This window comes from Xylocopa sonorina, chromosome 4 (assembly GCF_050948175.1).
Source record: "Xylocopa sonorina isolate GNS202 chromosome 4, iyXylSono1_principal, whole genome shotgun sequence".
NCBI classification, from domain to species: Eukaryota; Metazoa; Arthropoda; class Insecta; order Hymenoptera; family Apidae; genus Xylocopa; species Xylocopa sonorina.
The window spans coordinates 12,743,671-12,759,857 of record NC_135196.1 but is presented as its reverse complement, the minus strand read 5'-3'; the positions used below and the strand labels follow the sequence as shown (position 1 = coordinate 12,759,857).

The following is a 16,187-nucleotide window of genomic DNA, read 5'->3' as shown; positions in this document are numbered from 1 at the left end:
TTCCTCATCTTCCATTCGTGATCCTGTTTCTTCTTTCTTCTCTTCCACCCCCAATCGGGTATCACGGACGGCACCTTGAACGTTCATGCATTCCGACGCGTACTCGAAACCCTCTGTCGTCGATGAGTACATCGTCCCCTACGATTTACCCGGTATACGAAATTTGATCACTGGTATCGTCGCGGTTGCAACAAGCTTGCGCCGTTTCTTGGCTAGTGATTTTTGAACACGTTGGGGCTTGAACGCTTGCCTCCGGCTCGAACGCGTGCTGCCGTTGTCGGGAACGGACACCAATTCGATCGTCGACGAGAGAAACGAAAGATTACGAACACGAATTGAATCACAAGCGACGTTATTTATGGCACACCGAGCGGGAGTTTGCTACGAACGAAACGATCGAAAACGGACAGCGGGACGCGGTCCATCGAGAATGGTCCGCGTGGTACCGTTTCCCTTGTTCCGGAGACCAGAGCAAGCGTCTTGACCGCGAGTGCGGCGAGAAGAGGGCAGAGAGAACGATCGGGGAGGTTGTAAAGGATAGACGAGCACGTACACGTAACATCGATAAGCCGTATTTTATCTTTTTTTTTTTTTAATGACTGGCTTTATGGAACGAACCTTAGTCTTGTCTCTCTTCAGTGTTCATTCTGCACGTTTTTTTTTTAATCCGCGGCGCGATTCACGTGTTCACGCGAATCATGTTCCAAACAGCGTCACGATACCGCGTCACGTCCTCGAATCACGAGTCGTGCCTGTGGATTCTGTTCCGCTTGTTCCCGCTCTTCCTCCGTTTCCTCTTCGTGTCCCTCGTGAACGCCACATTGCCAGGATCGTCGGCCAGCTGCGGGTATCTGTGAACACTGTGGATATCCACGCCCTCGTAGCCGCTAACGGTACCACGACTGATCAGCTCGTCCTTCTCCTCTTTGGACCAGTCGCCTCTGCCTTGGAAGCCAGCCATCACCAGCTGCTTCTCGATCTCCCACGCCCTCTCCACCGCCCTCTTGTGGGCATGCTTCAATATCCTGTGCCGTTCCTGTTCAGGATCGGCTCCGTACTTTATCACAACCGCGGCGTCAGGATTGTGCAGTCGTAGTTCGTTCCAGGTGCCCGAGCCGTGCTCGGTGATCTCGTGAGTGGAGACGTTGAACATACCGCCCAGTCGACGAAGCTCTTCCATGTCGTCACGGATCTTCAACGCGTTGTCCTTCACGAAGTAGAACACGTCCTGGTCGTGGACGCTGAAGTGCAGCGGGAGGAAGTACGAGTTGTTGAACACAGACGTAACCACGTCCTGAACGACGCTGTTCACGCCGTCCACCACGCTGACGAGGGCTCGTCCGCTCACGCGGGACACCAGGATACCCTCGCCGAATACCGCGCGACGATGAGCCACACGAGGAAGAAGATTCCTCGTTTTGGGCTCCAGTTTAAGTAATGGTTTCGAGACGAAACCTAAATCCGAGAACTTCTCGTGCACGCGATTCACGATGCACTGTAGACCAGACATCACGCCAAAGTCTGGGGTCAATTGGGGTGACGTGATCATGACGCTGGGCTGGTACACCATTCGCTTCATGTATTCAGAGCCCAGCATCGCGGTGATGTCGTACCCGTAGAGCTTCAGCCAGGTATCCAGGTCTGTCATGTAGTCCACGTTCTGCTTGAAATTGACGGGGTCGTTGTTGCGGAAACGGTAGATGAAGATGTCCATGGGTGTGTTGAGCTCGTTCGCCATTTGTTCCCAGGCAGGTGTCATCCATTGACCCACTGTTGGGTCGTACAGGCGCTTGTTCAAGTAGACGAGCTTTGTATTCGGGTCGACGAGGCCACCGTGGAAGTCGATGGGTAGATAGAAGTCTGGGTTCGTGTCCTTGATGATCTTTCCAAATGGCGTCCGTCTCATCTCTTTGATCAGGTTTCCATTGATGTCGAACAACGCCAGAGGAGAGCCGTTCTGATCCGTTGCCACGTAGAACCTCTGCTCGGATGTTTCCACTGTTATGAGGAAGTTGCGGTTGTCGTAGAGGAACCTGAAGGTCTTCGCGGACTTCGGATAGTGGATGTGCGTGATCAGATCTGGTGTCTTCGGGTTCGCATAGAAGAACTGAGTGATGTTCTCGTGGTCGTCGGTCCACGCTACCAGTCGGCCACGATCGTCGTAGAAGTACCATATCTGGAACTTCTTGTGCTCGGATGCGTGGATCAGTTGACCTCGTGAATTGTACCTGCGTAAAGGCAAAAGTTTCGATTTTCGTAGCACAGGCTTTGAGAAACTACTTCTAATGATAAAATCGTAGAATAGTGTAAAAGAAAGGAGAGAAGACAATAATACGCAAACAAACCTGTACTTATGTTCTCCTCTGATCACAACGAATCCACGACCATCGTAAGAATTGAACTCAACGTCGCCATATTGCACGACGCGGTCCCCGCTGTCGTACCCCAGCGCGATCTTCTCGTTGTGCTCGGTCACACCGATCACGTTGCCATTTTCATCGTACGCGTACTGCCAGTTACTCTCCATATCAGCCACCTCCAATACGTGCCCATCGGCATTGTAAGTTATCTTCTCCATCTTGGTCCATTCCTTCTTCTCCATGGAGTCCTTTCCAATGGACAGCTTCCTCATTTTTATGCGACTTCGATTATCGTATTCGAGTTCCATACGGAACACGTCCAACGTTCGGATGTTCATCAAGACCGTCTTAACCCGGCCGTGCTCGTCGAAGTCCGTGACCGTGAAGAATTGCTTGCTGCTGTCCTGCATGACGGATCTGTTGAACAGGTTCCTGTATATCCTGAGATCTCCCACGCCCTCCAGTTTCCCCAGGTTCTGATTGTACTTCAGTCGCAGCTGAGGAAGCTGCTTGCCGTTAATATCGACTTCGATTCCGGATATCCTGGCATTTCCATCGTACTGGTAACGATAACGCGCGTTGTCCAAACCGCTCTTGCTACCAAACTTGATCTTCTCGTCCTTGACGATCCCAGCGTGGTATTTGTACTCCACGCGCATCTCGAAGTTCGGCTCGTTTATGTCGATGCTGTGGATCAAGCTGGAGGTTTCTTGGTACGTGTAGTGGATCGACGATAGTCCTGTACAGATAAAATTTGTTAGACAATTTCTAAATCACAACAATAATTTTAAATCGACGAATTATAATAGACAAGTGGTTGTTACCAGCAAGAGTAGTCTCCAGTTTTCCAGTATGATCGTAGACGTACGCGACCTTGCCGCTCTGATGTGGATACACCTTAGCCAAGATCTGTCCGTCGTCGTTGTACAGTATCTCGTACGGATGCCTGTTCATCGGTGAATAATACTGGTACTTGTAAAATCCTAGAGAAGTTTGCAACGAGAAGGCGTGAATGTGTCCTCTGGGAGTGGTCAACGACTGTAGGGCTCCAGCATCGTCGTACTGCAGCAAATAGTCGCTTCCTCTTGGCGTGGTCACTTTCAGTGGAAGACTGCTGAACATGTCCTTGAACGCGTACACCATCGCTGTACCATCGCTGTATTTGATCTCGTACAATCTTCCGGCTCTGTCGAAACCGTAGGTTTCGCTGATGTTTCCCCACCTCCAACTGGTTAGCCTGCTAAATCTATCGTACTCCAGTTCCACGCCAGCGAAGATGCCATTTCTCGGTCCCCATTTCACTGGTCTCGCTGTTCTGTCATAGCTGACATTCAGGAGTTCCACGTCGTCCATGATCACCGCGACGCTGCTACTTTCTCTATCGTACTCGAGGGACAGCAGAATGTCTCCGTTCACGCGAAGCTTTCTGCCAACCTGCGCCACGGACTTGTAATTGCTTCTGTTCTTATTACCCTGCTGCTTTCGAAGGAAATACTTCCATTCGAATCTGTTCGCCAGGTCTCCAGCGATCTCTGTCCTCTGCTTAGCGGGCACTGGGTAACTTTCGCCCAACAGTGGCTCGATCTCGGCCAGTATGGTGTACGGCAAGGTTTCCGTGTTAACCGCGTGCGACCAAGGCGTGATGTGACCTACAGAACCGTCTGGAAGCACGGTCGTCCTGTGCTCAGCCTCTCCGATCCTTGTGACGACCGAGGATCCTTTGATCAGCATCGAGATGGGCTTCCTGCTGTTCTGCCCGACTTTCACCACAGCTCCTTTCAGACTCAAGTCGAAGGTCAGACTGATAACCTTGCCCGTCGGTGTCACCGCGGTGGTCAGCCTTCCGAACTCATCGTAATTGTAAACGTAACTTCTGCCCGTGCTGTCCAACTTGGTCTTCAACAGACCAGTCGGCCCGTGGTAATCGAACGTGACGTTGTAATTGTCTGGCGTGCTCAATTCCTGCAACATCTTCATCCTGGACATCCTGAGCCTGCACTTTTGGCCCTTGGTGTTCTCGATGGAATTCACCTGGCTGCTGTAGTCCCTCAACAGGAACACCTTGTTACCAGCCGCGTCCGTGATCGTGCTGAGCTTCCCGTTGCTGGTGTTCACGTTGTACGTGAACTGATAGACCGTCTCCCCGGTGAGGATGTTCTTCGTGGCCACGTGCTGGCCGAATCTGTTGAACACGTAGATCTCTTGCGTGTCTGGCGAGTAGATCTCGTATTCCCTGGCACCGCTTGCGTCAGGGATGCTCGCCATCACGGATCGTATCCTGTAGTTCGCCTGATCGCCAATGTGGACCACGCCGTCTGGAGACACGGCTACCGCGGATATCGTGTTGAATTTCGACGTGGAGGCGAGGTAATGGTCAGCGTCGAAACAATCGCAACCGCGTTCCAAACAATTGCACTTGGATTCAGCACCAGCGTACGGAGTGATCTTTCCGTCGGTTCCGATCACTCGCACTCGATTGATCCTCTGCGAGTCGCTCTCTGCGATGTACAGATTCCCGGACGGACCGAACGCGATGCTTTGAGGCATCACCAGGGTGGCGTGGGTCGCGAGCTCCGTGTCGAACGAGGAGGACGGTGAGGCGCAGTGAAGAGGACGTCCAGCGACTACCTTGACGCGGCCGTCCGCGGCCAGCTGGAGCACCATGTGGTCGTCGATCATGTGCAACGAGTTGTCCAACGGATTGATCGCCAATTCTGTTGGCCAACGAAGATGAACCTCCTCCACGTTCAGAGTGCCCTCGCAAGGGATCGGTTTCCAATGAGATTTGTGCATATGGTTGCCAATTACTGTCGTGATGATACCATCTCTGTCGACCATCCTGATGTTCGTTCCGTCCGCGAAATAGAGCACGTTGTCAGCGGATACGGCTACTCCTTTTGGATACGCGAGTTTCGCGTCCCTGGCGAGAGCGCCGTCGCCGCAATGAGCTTCGTCACCTGGTAGACACCGTTCTCCAGAGCCAACTACCGTCTCCCAGTTGTGGTCCGGGTCGGAGTAGTCGTTGGTGTCGCGAACACGGATGATTTGATGGGATTCCGGGTCAGAGATGTACAGAGAGCCGTCCAGTGGGCTGAGAGCTATGTGGTAGCGGTAGGAGACCCTTGTTGCACTGAAAGAGGGATTCGTAAATGGTTACGTGTTATACGAAAGGGAACTGTGATAGAAAAAAGTGAAATTCCAATTGATGCTTACTTGAGTCGCACGATGGTCTTAACGACGCCATCGACCAGGATCTTCCTCACCAGGTTGAAATCTCCTACGAAGATGGAACCGTCCGAGGAAGTGGCAAGTGCCACTGGTGCGAGGAGTCTTTGCTTAGAAGCCTGTCCATCGCAGTCGTAACACTCCAAAGGTCTCTGGTGACCATCTCCCATGGTCGTTAGAATAACTCTTGGCTTCTGCTTCAGATAAATATTCGAGCCGTCCCCTTTCTGCAGGATACCTTCGTGGAAGTTGTACCTATGATGGATGTCCAGGTTCCAACCGCCGACTTCCGAGATGGACATATCGTGGCCGCTCAGTTTCGTCGTCTGCACGTCCCAGATGATGTCTTTGCAGTCGCTGTACTCGTATCCCACCTTGACCATGGCCGTGGTGACACCGTAGACACGTTGCCTGTAGACGTTCAATCGGTTCCACGCGTAAGTGAACTTAATCACGGGGTCCGCCTCGAACGTTCTCTCGAAGAGAATGCCCTCGATGGTGATCCTCAGATGGATCAGATTAAGGGTCGGCGGTATGTTTGTCGGTGTCAATTGCAGTTGTATCGTGGACAGATAGCCGGCTGCTCTGGAGCTGTGATAAACGAGGTTCAACCCTGTGCCTGGTATTTGCAGGCTTTCTTGTATGACCTGGGACTCGGCCAAAATGGCGCTCTTGTCCGGACAGGCTCCTTGGAAGCCGTGTTTCCACGTAGCTAGAACCACAGGCTTCATCTGGTCGTAGTCGTGGGCGGCGCACGCGTGTGGTATGTGGGTGGGTTGCTTCTCTTCGCCAGCGTTCATCACTATCTTGTCGATTATCACAACCTGCGAGCAAGAAAACGTTCCTCCGTAATATCTTAACATATGGGTCGAGAGAGAGTTGGATGGAAAATTGTGCTAACCGAAAATTTATTAACAGAATAATTATACTCGAGAACTAGAACCGAGTCTCGTGTGTTTGAACGTTACGTTAAGTGGAAGGACATCGGAACATGCACGTATGCGGCATATATGATAAGCAATTGTAAATCCTTTCCGCGCGGGGCTGCAATTAAACCTTATCTACGGCATAATTCACGTTGATCATGTTTGAATCTTAATTCGCGGCGTAAGTGTCACTGGACGTTATTGCGCGAGAGATTAAATTTGTCTGCGAATTTGCATTTCAGAAAAGTAAGCCAAGCCATTAAATATAACCGATGCCGCCTCGGGAATGAGCGACATGAATTTATTATAGCCGAGGCTTTCTTTAGCGATCAGGATGATAATTTTACCTCGTTCCATGGGACGAAGACGATGTGGCTTTGCGGTTTGAAGGGCGACCTGCCGAACTGCAGGGTGACCGCACCGCCGCCGTTCACTAGGAGATCGAACCAGCCGTCGTCTCTTGTCAGGGTGAAACCTTCCAGGGGCGTGCTGGTGCTGACTCGCACCCCCACAAGTCCGTTGCCGAGATGCGTGACAACGCGGCCACGGACAACGGCCGATCGGCTGTCAGGAAATAACAACGTTAACGATCCGCTGGCTGTCGGTCGTGTCAGCTAACGTGATTACTTTCTTTTTTTTTTTCACTGTGCTCTGTGGCACACTAACAACAAGGCAACTGCTATCATCTAATCTAATTTCAACCTCTACGACAGTATCACTCCGAGTACTTTATCAATTTCTCTTCAAAAATAAAATTGTGTTCCAAATAATAAAACGTGAGTGTATTGTCACGACGAATGACGGTTAAAAGGGTCGAGCAATTATCGAGCAAGTAGGCTCATTAGACTTTACGCTCGTCCGTGGTGACAGTACGTTCTCGTGTGAGATCTTGGCACTCCGTGCGTGTATGTAACGGACCATGTCTCAGAATCAAACTTGAACTCGCGAGAAAATTCATTGATCGCGACTTCAGTCTCATCAACGTTGCCCTTCAGTGCTAAAGAGGTCGTTAGTCAAGAGAACGCGCTAAGCGTCTTTATTTCGATGGTCGATCGATTAATGCTACTCAAGTTAATTAGAAGCTCCATATACGATTGTACTAATCGTAAGTTTCTGATTTTCAACTAATCTTTTGTCGCACCCAAAGATACTGAAACTGAAACGAGTATGTACGCGATAAAAATTCCAAAAATGTTCGCGCCAAAAGTTTCTCCTCGAACTTTCCGAACAAAAAAAAGAAGAATACTTGGTTCGTATTATTCGTTGGTATCAAAACGTGATATTGCGATCCATCGGCGCCTCGTTGGCACTGAAGAAGCGTTGGTCGAACTGCTAATAATACATATATATACATACACATATACACGAGTAACACAAAGTCAGAAGCTCAACTTAAAAGGCACGAAAGACAACGTAGGAATAATAAGGTAACCAAACCATGCAACGAGAAAGAGATTCGAACAATGATGAGAAGAGGACGTGGGGTTGTGGTGTTTGTGAGCTTTCGTTTATTTCATTCTTTTTTTTTTTTCTTCTTTTTCGTCTGGTCAGTCGCTCGCACCGCGTTCCAACCTTCGACGGAGATCCTTCCACGGCCTTCGACGACGGCTGAAGAGACGTGGAAGAGGGCTCCGCTCGCGAAATCTGATGGAACGCAGGCGAGTGACGTCCGATCGGATGCAGGATTTGTATAGAGTATTAAGTTCATTACACACGGTACCAAATGCACGATAAATATCGTCAAACAGCATCGGCAGCTATTTCAACCCGCTTACACTCTACGAACTTTTGTCTTTCATTTGATCTTTTTCTTTTTTTTACTTTCTTTACTTTAGGCTTTCTTTTTTTCTCTCGTTCGACGTAGTGGCTTTCTTACCTTGTGTTGAAGTGATTCCAGAACATACTGATCGGGCAGCACGGATAAAACAGAGCCGAGTTAAAATGATGTGATTAAAGGCAAAACTAGACGGAAGAGATAGTCAGAATCAGAGAAAGTTGGTGGATAATTGAAGAAATTAGCTTAGGATAATGTTCTTCGGGTAGGGGAGTAGGAAGATACGATAGAAAGTTCGTATTCAGATAGATGGAAGTAAATCTATTGTAGAGAGAAGGAAATCGTCAGAATTTTCAGAGAAATATTTTTAGAGAAAAAATTTAGATCTGGCGAATGGATCGTTGTGGAGCCGACCTCGTGAGTCCAGCGCGGAGAACGAATATTTCTGGGTCTAGTTACTAATTCGTTCCTTAAATTGGCGTAATGGGCGTAAAAAGGCTCGAGGCTCGAACATGGAGTCACACATTCACGCAAGCTCCATTCGGACGGACACGTGATAGATAGAATGCGCATGAGAATTGTCGATCGCAACGATCGGTTCGATCGTGGCCAGGAGAGAATAGCGATGTAGCTGAAGAAATGGGTGACAGAAGTGGAGAGTACGGACGGGGGGTTGGTTTCAGTGCAGGGCACACACGCTCGCGCACACGTACGTACAAACATATGTATAAAACTTTTGGGATGTGATTTCACACGGGTCACAACAACGCAGAGAATATCTATGTGTACGTCTTTCTGTGTCTCTTGTATGATATAACGTGTACACCGACGAGGAGAATATATAATATATATCTATGTACGTATATAGAAAGAGGTAGAGCAAGGGGTGTGTGTATACATGTGTCTTGTACGGGTCGAGGCAGGCTAAAGATTACTAGGGCCCCTAGGGTTTCGCGCGGCTTTTCATATTCTAAGCGGTCGTCAGCCAATTTAGGCCTGTCGCGTGATCGATCGTTCGCGAGATACCAATCTTTCTTACATTTCACGGACAGGGTGGGGCGCAATATGTTCTTAATAACCTTTAGTCGTCTCGTCAAGACACGCATTCCTTTCAGACGTATACGCCACTTGCAAAGACACTATGTAGTTAGATCGGTACAGTGTGATTCGCCTCGCTTGATCGTCCAACAAGTTACTCGTCAACTGTTCGTTTTGTGTTATAGTAAAAGTTTTATCTTTTTACGAACGAAAACACCTCGCGTTTCTCCGCGGGAATGAAAAGAGCATCGAAAGTAGAACGAGTAAAGGCATAGCGCGTCTAAAACGAGTGCTCGCTGGGATTATCGCGGCGAGCGTGCAGTATCGCGTGACTCGTGAAAAGAACGCGAATAAAACATAATAATTATAATACATCCCTCTCGTCTGAGGTTATGGAATTTTTATTACGACCAGCTAACGAGTAACTACAACCGATCAAGTTAACTGGATCACCCTGTATGCACGTAACACGTTGCGACGACACATTTTGTTGGGTTTCCGTGTTTTATGCCTTGATGTATCTGTTAACCAAGTGTCTGATCCAGCACACGCAAAGAAAAATTCACGTAACATCAAAGTCGGGACGGACGGACGGACGGACGGACACGGACACGTTCAGGTCGACGAGATTGTGTATCTGTGCTACGAATTGATCCGCGTGTAATATCGTAACGCGTGTTTCCCATTGCGTTGTAATTAGAATCGATCGGTAAATCGAGACAACGGCCGCGTGTCGATCGAAGGAGAATCGTAACGTGATCGTGCTGGGAATTGTGTAACTCACCTCTCGTTGAAGGTCTCCTGGCGCGCGTAATTCTGTAGGCTGCCCTCGTCGATTAAAAATTTCATCCTCTCGAAGAAGGAGGCGGTGATGGCCGGCGGCTGCTTTCGCAGAAGTATATCGATCGGCTTCGGTGCTGACACGCAAAGCTGGCTGCTACGACATATATGATTCGTGCAACATTCCGGATCCGCGCAATCGATGAGACCGTCTGGAAAGTACATCACGGTAGGGCGCATTAGGAGGGTTTGCCTGGCGAGTAAACGCTGGCGGTGTCTCTTGGCATCGCCAACATTCGTTGGATTGGCGTTCGTTACGAATACGATCGCGGGTTCGTTTCTCGCTCCGCCAGTTAATATTCCAAATGGCTAACGCACTCATGACCGGAAGCTCGAGGTGACATAAGAGCGGAGCGCGAAATGAATTCCATCGAAACTACTATTCGCTTCTTTCTGAACGAAGTTCAACGGATCGATCGAACAATAAGTCCCTAAAGAAACGTCCTCTTCCACTCGTTTTATACCTTTGTCGTTGTCTCGTCCGTCGTTACAGTTCTGCTCGAGAAGCACGTTGCAGTCCTTGCCATCCCAGCCGTCGTAACACCTGCATTCCCACTGGCCGTTGTTGCTGACTCTGCACTGGCCGTGTCCGGAGCAGGAATTCGGGCAGCCCTCCATCGTGCAATGCTTTCCGTTCCAGCCTGTCACGCACAAGCAGGTACCGTTCTTGCACTGGCCGTGCTCGTTGCATCGTGGATCGCACTGTTTCAAGTTGCACAACTCGCCGGACCATCCTGGCACGCAGTCGCAAGCGTTGTCCACGCAATGGCCGTGGAGCCCGCAGTCCAAGTCGCACAATTCTGCAAAGAAAGAGACTAAAGTTATGATACAAGACGAGTTCGCTCTCCAATGGACAGGTTAGTGTCTGCAAGCAACACAGAGGCCAGGGGAAAACGGCGGCATATGGTTTCGCAAACTCGAACGAGGTTAATTAACACGACGGATCGAATCGATTATTAGCAAAGGGTTCGAGGGGTGTAAATATGGACGATAGTTTTCAGAGACGCGATACCTGGAAACATAAGAAGTAAAGAAGATGCGTATCCTAAATTGTATCGTAGAAATTCACGTGGGATATGGTTTCAAGTAATACTTCTTACCTTTCGAACAGTCGTCGCCAGACCACATAGGCTCGCAAAGACAGGTCTGCGTTTCAAGATCGAAGTTCCCGTGGCCGCTGCAGTCTGGCAGGCACTGCAACGCCTCCTTGTCCATCTGGCTACAGTCCGCGCCTTTCCAGCCCTTTTTACAAATACAAGTACCGTCCGCGCAGAAACCGTGACCCGAACAAGTCGGATGAGGACAGTCCATTTCCTCGCAATACTTCCCCTTGTAACCGCGCACGCAATTGCACTTTCCATTGGTGCAGTGGCCGTGTCCATTGCAGTCGGGCACTTCGCACTCGTCGTGTCTCAGCGAGCACTCCTTTCCCTTCCAGCCAGGGTTGCATTGGCATTCTCCGTTGATGTACTCGCCTGAAACGGTATCGAGTGACCAATCGTAAGGAATAACGGGTCAACATTTATAACAAAACTTGTTCGACGAGTCTATTCACTTACCACGTTGACTGCAAAGCACAGGGCAAACGCTCTCGCTGCAATCTTCGCCACCGAAACCAGGATTACACTGGCAATGCCCCAGCAGGCATTCACCCTTTCCGCTGCACCCGTTCGGGCAATTGTGCGTCATGTCCTCCGCGATGATAGCCGTGAACGACACTTCCTGAGGATCGCCGTCGTCGTTGTACAACGAGAGGAACCAGTGACCAGGCTCCATGTAGTGCGTCACTTCCTTCTTGATCGACGGCTGGATGAAAAATCGACAGAACTTAGAGACACCCCTTCAGCACCCCTCACATTCAATCGCTACAGGTCCACGTGCGGTTGCAAGGGAAAAAAAGGTAAAAAAAAATTTCTTTCCGAGTACTCGATCTCCGCTCTCTGCTAAACGATCAACGAGTGGCTCCCAGAATATCGTAACGGGCAAGAAAAAAAATAATAAAACATAAATCTTCCCAAAGACGTGGTCGCGATGGAGCGGAAACTCGATTCATCAGACTTTCAACGAATCTACTGTTGGAAAAAAGAAAGAAAAATAGGGCAGTGGCACATACAATGACACTAACATGGGACGCCCGAGTGGTCCTCGCCTTGAAACCACTCAACACCTCCAGGAGATCGTACTGCGTGTGCGTGGGAAGCGCGTTCCTCCTCGCGTAGACGCCGATGCTCGCGCCGCGAGGGATGTTGTAGTCGAACCGCACGTACGCGGCTTCCGACTGGTAGAATTGCATGTTCCAGTAACTGTACGGCGGGATTTGCTTGCTGAGCTTCTGTCCAAGGCTTACTTGGGCGAAAGTCGTGCCGTCAGGTGGGAAAGACCTGGCGGGGAATGTTCTCGCACCTGAGTAATCAGAGACAGGGAACGTGAGCGTGGTTCTTTTCGTACCAGCGTCGAGTCAGTCTTCTGTCGGGCAACGACAATTAAGGTGATAAAAAGTATGAATTAATCAGCGTTTAATCACCGTCGCTCGGGATCGTATCCCTTTACCCTTCAGAAAACTGATTTTTTTTTTTGCTTAAGTACAAAGCATAAAGGATATACTAAAAAATTGCGTGGCTTTGTATACTTAGCTAGGCTTGCGCGTCAGCGAATTTCGTGACAACCTTATCTCGACTAATCTCTAACTGCCGCACGAGTAATTCTAATAGGTTTCATTCGTAAGAACCAGTCAACTTTCTTTTTTGCTAAATGTGTATAAAAAAGAAGGAAAAGTAAAAAGTTGGTCCTTACTCGGGACTCTCCTGGTCACAGTTCCCCAGCGCAATACTATCGCCAACAATGTCTTTCTTTCTCTTTAATTTTCGCAACGACTCCGTGCGAGTGCTGATTAGAAAATACCTCGGTTACGTAGCCTGCGTGTTACGCCACGATGCACCACCATCACCATATCACAATGCTACGCAAACTTCTCTACGTTCTAACCGCTACCAATGTTCAAACACGCCACAGCGAACGTTCTACAGGCAAACGAAGTTCGTGAGCGCGATAAGTAATACTACTTTTCACGGATAGCTAACGTGTTGTTTTAATCGAAAGCGAAGCGCAAGCTTGCGTCAGCGGCACGAGATATGAAAACAGTAGCAAAATTGTTATAGAAGAGAAATAAATGTGTATATGTATGTGTGTGTGTGTGTGCGCGTGCGTGCGCGTACGTGTGAGTGGATATAGCTTGAAAGATCAAAGCAGAGATTAAAAGACGTCAAGTACGTAAAAACAGATCGAAGATGAGATCGAGTTAAAGAGGCAAATGTTTTAAGAACAATCATAAACGGGGCCTCACCTTCCAGGATCAGTATAGTGGGTTCTGGGGGTAACGGGGTTGTCCCAGAACACCCTGAAACGGTTGCGCTGCTCGACTCTGTCTCGTAATTCGCGGTGGTCCATTCTATGGGACTGGTGTTCTCTTCGGTGTTCGAGGAATAGGAATCGTGCTCGGTGTCCGCAGTCGTTTCGTTCTTTACCGTGTCCTCCACGGTTACAGAGGGCTCTCTCTCCTCTCTTTCCCGTTCCTGTTCCTTCTGTTTCGCGTCCGGTACCGTTTGCGAGCGATGCTCGGTCAATTCGTCGAAAGAGGGATTCGAATTCTGCCCGCCCAGCTCTTGATCGAAACTAGTGATCTCGTCGATCCCTGAAAAGTTATCCCAGTCATCAGAGGACGAGCCCATGCACGGGCAAGTGCATTCGCATGCCCCACCGGTCCAGATCGGAGGTGGCGGTGACGAAGGTGGCTGCGGCGGCGGGGGCAGTTGATTATCGTTCTCCTCAGCGGGACGCGCGATTTTTGCCATGCTTGGGACCGATTCGTTGGGTACTCGAGGCTCGTGTTCGTGCACTCGCACCTGTTCCACGGTCCCGGAGGACGTTTGCCCGTCCTCGTCGCCGTTCGTAGGTATCGAGACAGAAAGCACGTAAAGCGGTTTAGAAGCTGCCGAACCGGAGTCCCCTGAAGCGATGGTGATGTTCACAAGCACTCTATGCGAGGATGTCGATGAGGATGACGAAGATGCCGAGTGATGAGATCGATCGACGGGTACCTCGATGATTTTCACTTGTTGCGTCAATGGCGGAGGTGATTTCGTCCCAGCGTTGGCTTCTATCGAGGGTTCTACGTTGTTAGAGGCGTCGTGCGGCTTCCTGGGTACAGAGTTCGTTCCTGTTGACTCCTCGCGCAACTTCCTCTCGAAATTCCGCAGGAACTCCTCGTCGTTCTCCTCTCTAGTGATTACCCGTTGATCGCTCGTCTGGTGCGTCAACCGCGAGACGTCGTTCGTCTTGAGCTCGTTCCCGAACGGCGGCTGACGGTCTCCTTCCTTTTTCGTCGTGGTACCGGCCACGTCGTAATTCAGCTTCATGATCTCGACCTCGTTCTGGTCGTAATTATAAATCGGTAAAGGGTAGTCCCGTTGGAGTTCCTCGGATTTCTCGGAGCTGTTCGCGTGACTCGGCCAGGCGTCCGTCTCCGACGAGGAATCCTCCCGGGAGAGTTCTCGCGTTTCCTTTACGACGTCCGAAAAATTGTCGAGAGCGCTGGCATTCTTGCGATCCGGCGGTTCGTTCCCCGCAGTATTTTCACTTTCCAGATTCTTACCGCTCGGTTTACTTTCCTCCCTCGTCCACCCTGCGCTCCCGTTCCTCTTCGGCTGCACCGCGGATTCCGACGGAGCCGAGCTGACCGCGTCTACGCGCTCGTCTACCAGCACAGGTACAGCGGTCTCAATGAAATCGCTCTCCGTGGTGCCGATGGTACTTACTTGTCTCATTGATTCGGTGACGTTCGCGGGGAACGTCGTCGTCTCGTCAGCGTTCAGGCCGGTCTCTGGCGGTTCTACGATCTCCTCTACGCTTCCCTCTACTTTCGTTTCTACACGCTCTACGTCACTACCGTTACTACTATCGCTACTCTCTCCACGATCGGACGAATTGTTCCTCTCATCGAGCATCGATTCGATTCTCTCCGCGACGCTTCCCTGGAACTTGTCCGGCTCCGCGTCCACCGGAGACGCCGGTTCTTCGGGGCTGGTGTAAGCCCCGGGGACTAGCGAAGTTTCGCTAGTTCGTACGTTATCCGTGCTCGGATAGTCGGGCTCGGTAAACTCGCCGATCGAGACTTCGGTAACACGATTCTCCGCGGTAATCGGATCGGTTGCGGCCAAGGCGATCGAATCCTGGTGGCGTGACACGGATTCCGTGCCAGCATTCCGCGTTCGTGTCTCTAAAGGCCGGTCAGCCGGTTCGTTAAGTGAAACGGAAGAGGAGTACGAAGAAGAGGCGTGCGAACGATCGCTAGTAGCGGGGTCAACAGAGGCGACAGAGACAGAGGACTGGGAGGCGAGGTCGATAGCAGCGACAATGGTACCAGACGAACGATCGCGTGAATTGTTAATGACAGTCGAAGAGTCGGAGACGTTCGGGTGAAGCAGCGACCCGTCGTCGGTGGTCGTCGTCGGTCCTGTCGACGATGACCAGGACCAAGACGCGGCGGGCTCGTCCGCGTCCGCGTCCTCGAGCGGCTCGTCCGCCCGTTCAGCGTTCGCTCTCGTTCGAGGATCATCCGCATGCTCCGTTTCATGCACAACAACCACACCGCGTGGACGATCCCCGTTTAACTGGCTCGACGACCGCTGCTCGGACCGTGACGAGACGGTCGGCGAGGGCAGCTCGTCGGTCGGTTCACGGGATGCGACAGTTTGGTGCAACGCATGCTGGTTAAACGTGTCCCTACGCTTACGGATGTACACGTGCTCTAACATGCTAGCCGACGGTTTAATACTACCTCCTGGGGGTGCCTGTTGCCGTGTGCGCCCGTTCGCTTGGGGCGAGGCCGCGATCGACGATGACGAGGTCGTGTTCCCGTCCGACGACGACGTTTTCGCGTCCGCGTTCTCGTCGACCACCATCGTGCACGCCTTCGTCCCTTGGTTGGAATGATTCACTACGCTGGACACTGAAACGTTCAGAGAA

At 50.7% G+C, this 16,187-nt stretch overlaps 1 protein-coding gene across 9 annotated transcripts in view; it reads right to left on the bottom strand.

Moving 5' to 3' along the window:
• Positions 1-574: 574 nt before the first annotated feature.
• Ten-m (teneurin transmembrane protein Ten-m) overlaps positions 575-16,187 on the bottom strand; it is a 324,269-nt gene continuing 308,656 nt past the window's right edge. For 6 of the 9 annotated variants that reach the window (XM_076893495.1, XM_076893498.1, XM_076893499.1 and 3 more), the window contains 12 exons: positions 13,507-16,170; positions 12,277-12,566; positions 11,723-11,969; positions 11,264-11,638; positions 10,628-10,963; positions 10,108-10,315; positions 8,388-8,414; positions 6,859-7,075; positions 5,574-6,409; positions 3,185-5,490; positions 2,346-3,099; positions 575-2,228 (listed from right to left, as the gene is read on the bottom strand). In XM_076893495.1, the coding sequence (XP_076749610.1) occupies positions 740-2,228; positions 2,346-3,099; positions 3,185-5,490; positions 5,574-6,409; positions 6,859-7,075; positions 8,388-8,414; positions 10,108-10,315; positions 10,628-10,963; positions 11,264-11,638; positions 11,723-11,969; positions 12,277-12,566; positions 13,507-16,170 (9,749 nt within the window). In that variant the 3' untranslated portion in view covers positions 575-739. The remainder of the gene's footprint in view (positions 2,229-2,345; positions 3,100-3,184; positions 5,491-5,573; positions 6,410-6,858; positions 7,076-8,387; positions 8,415-10,107; positions 10,316-10,627; positions 10,964-11,263; positions 11,639-11,722; positions 11,970-12,276; positions 12,567-13,506; positions 16,171-16,187) is intronic. The other 3 variants (XM_076893502.1, XM_076893504.1, XM_076893496.1) reach the window with 3 other exon arrangements.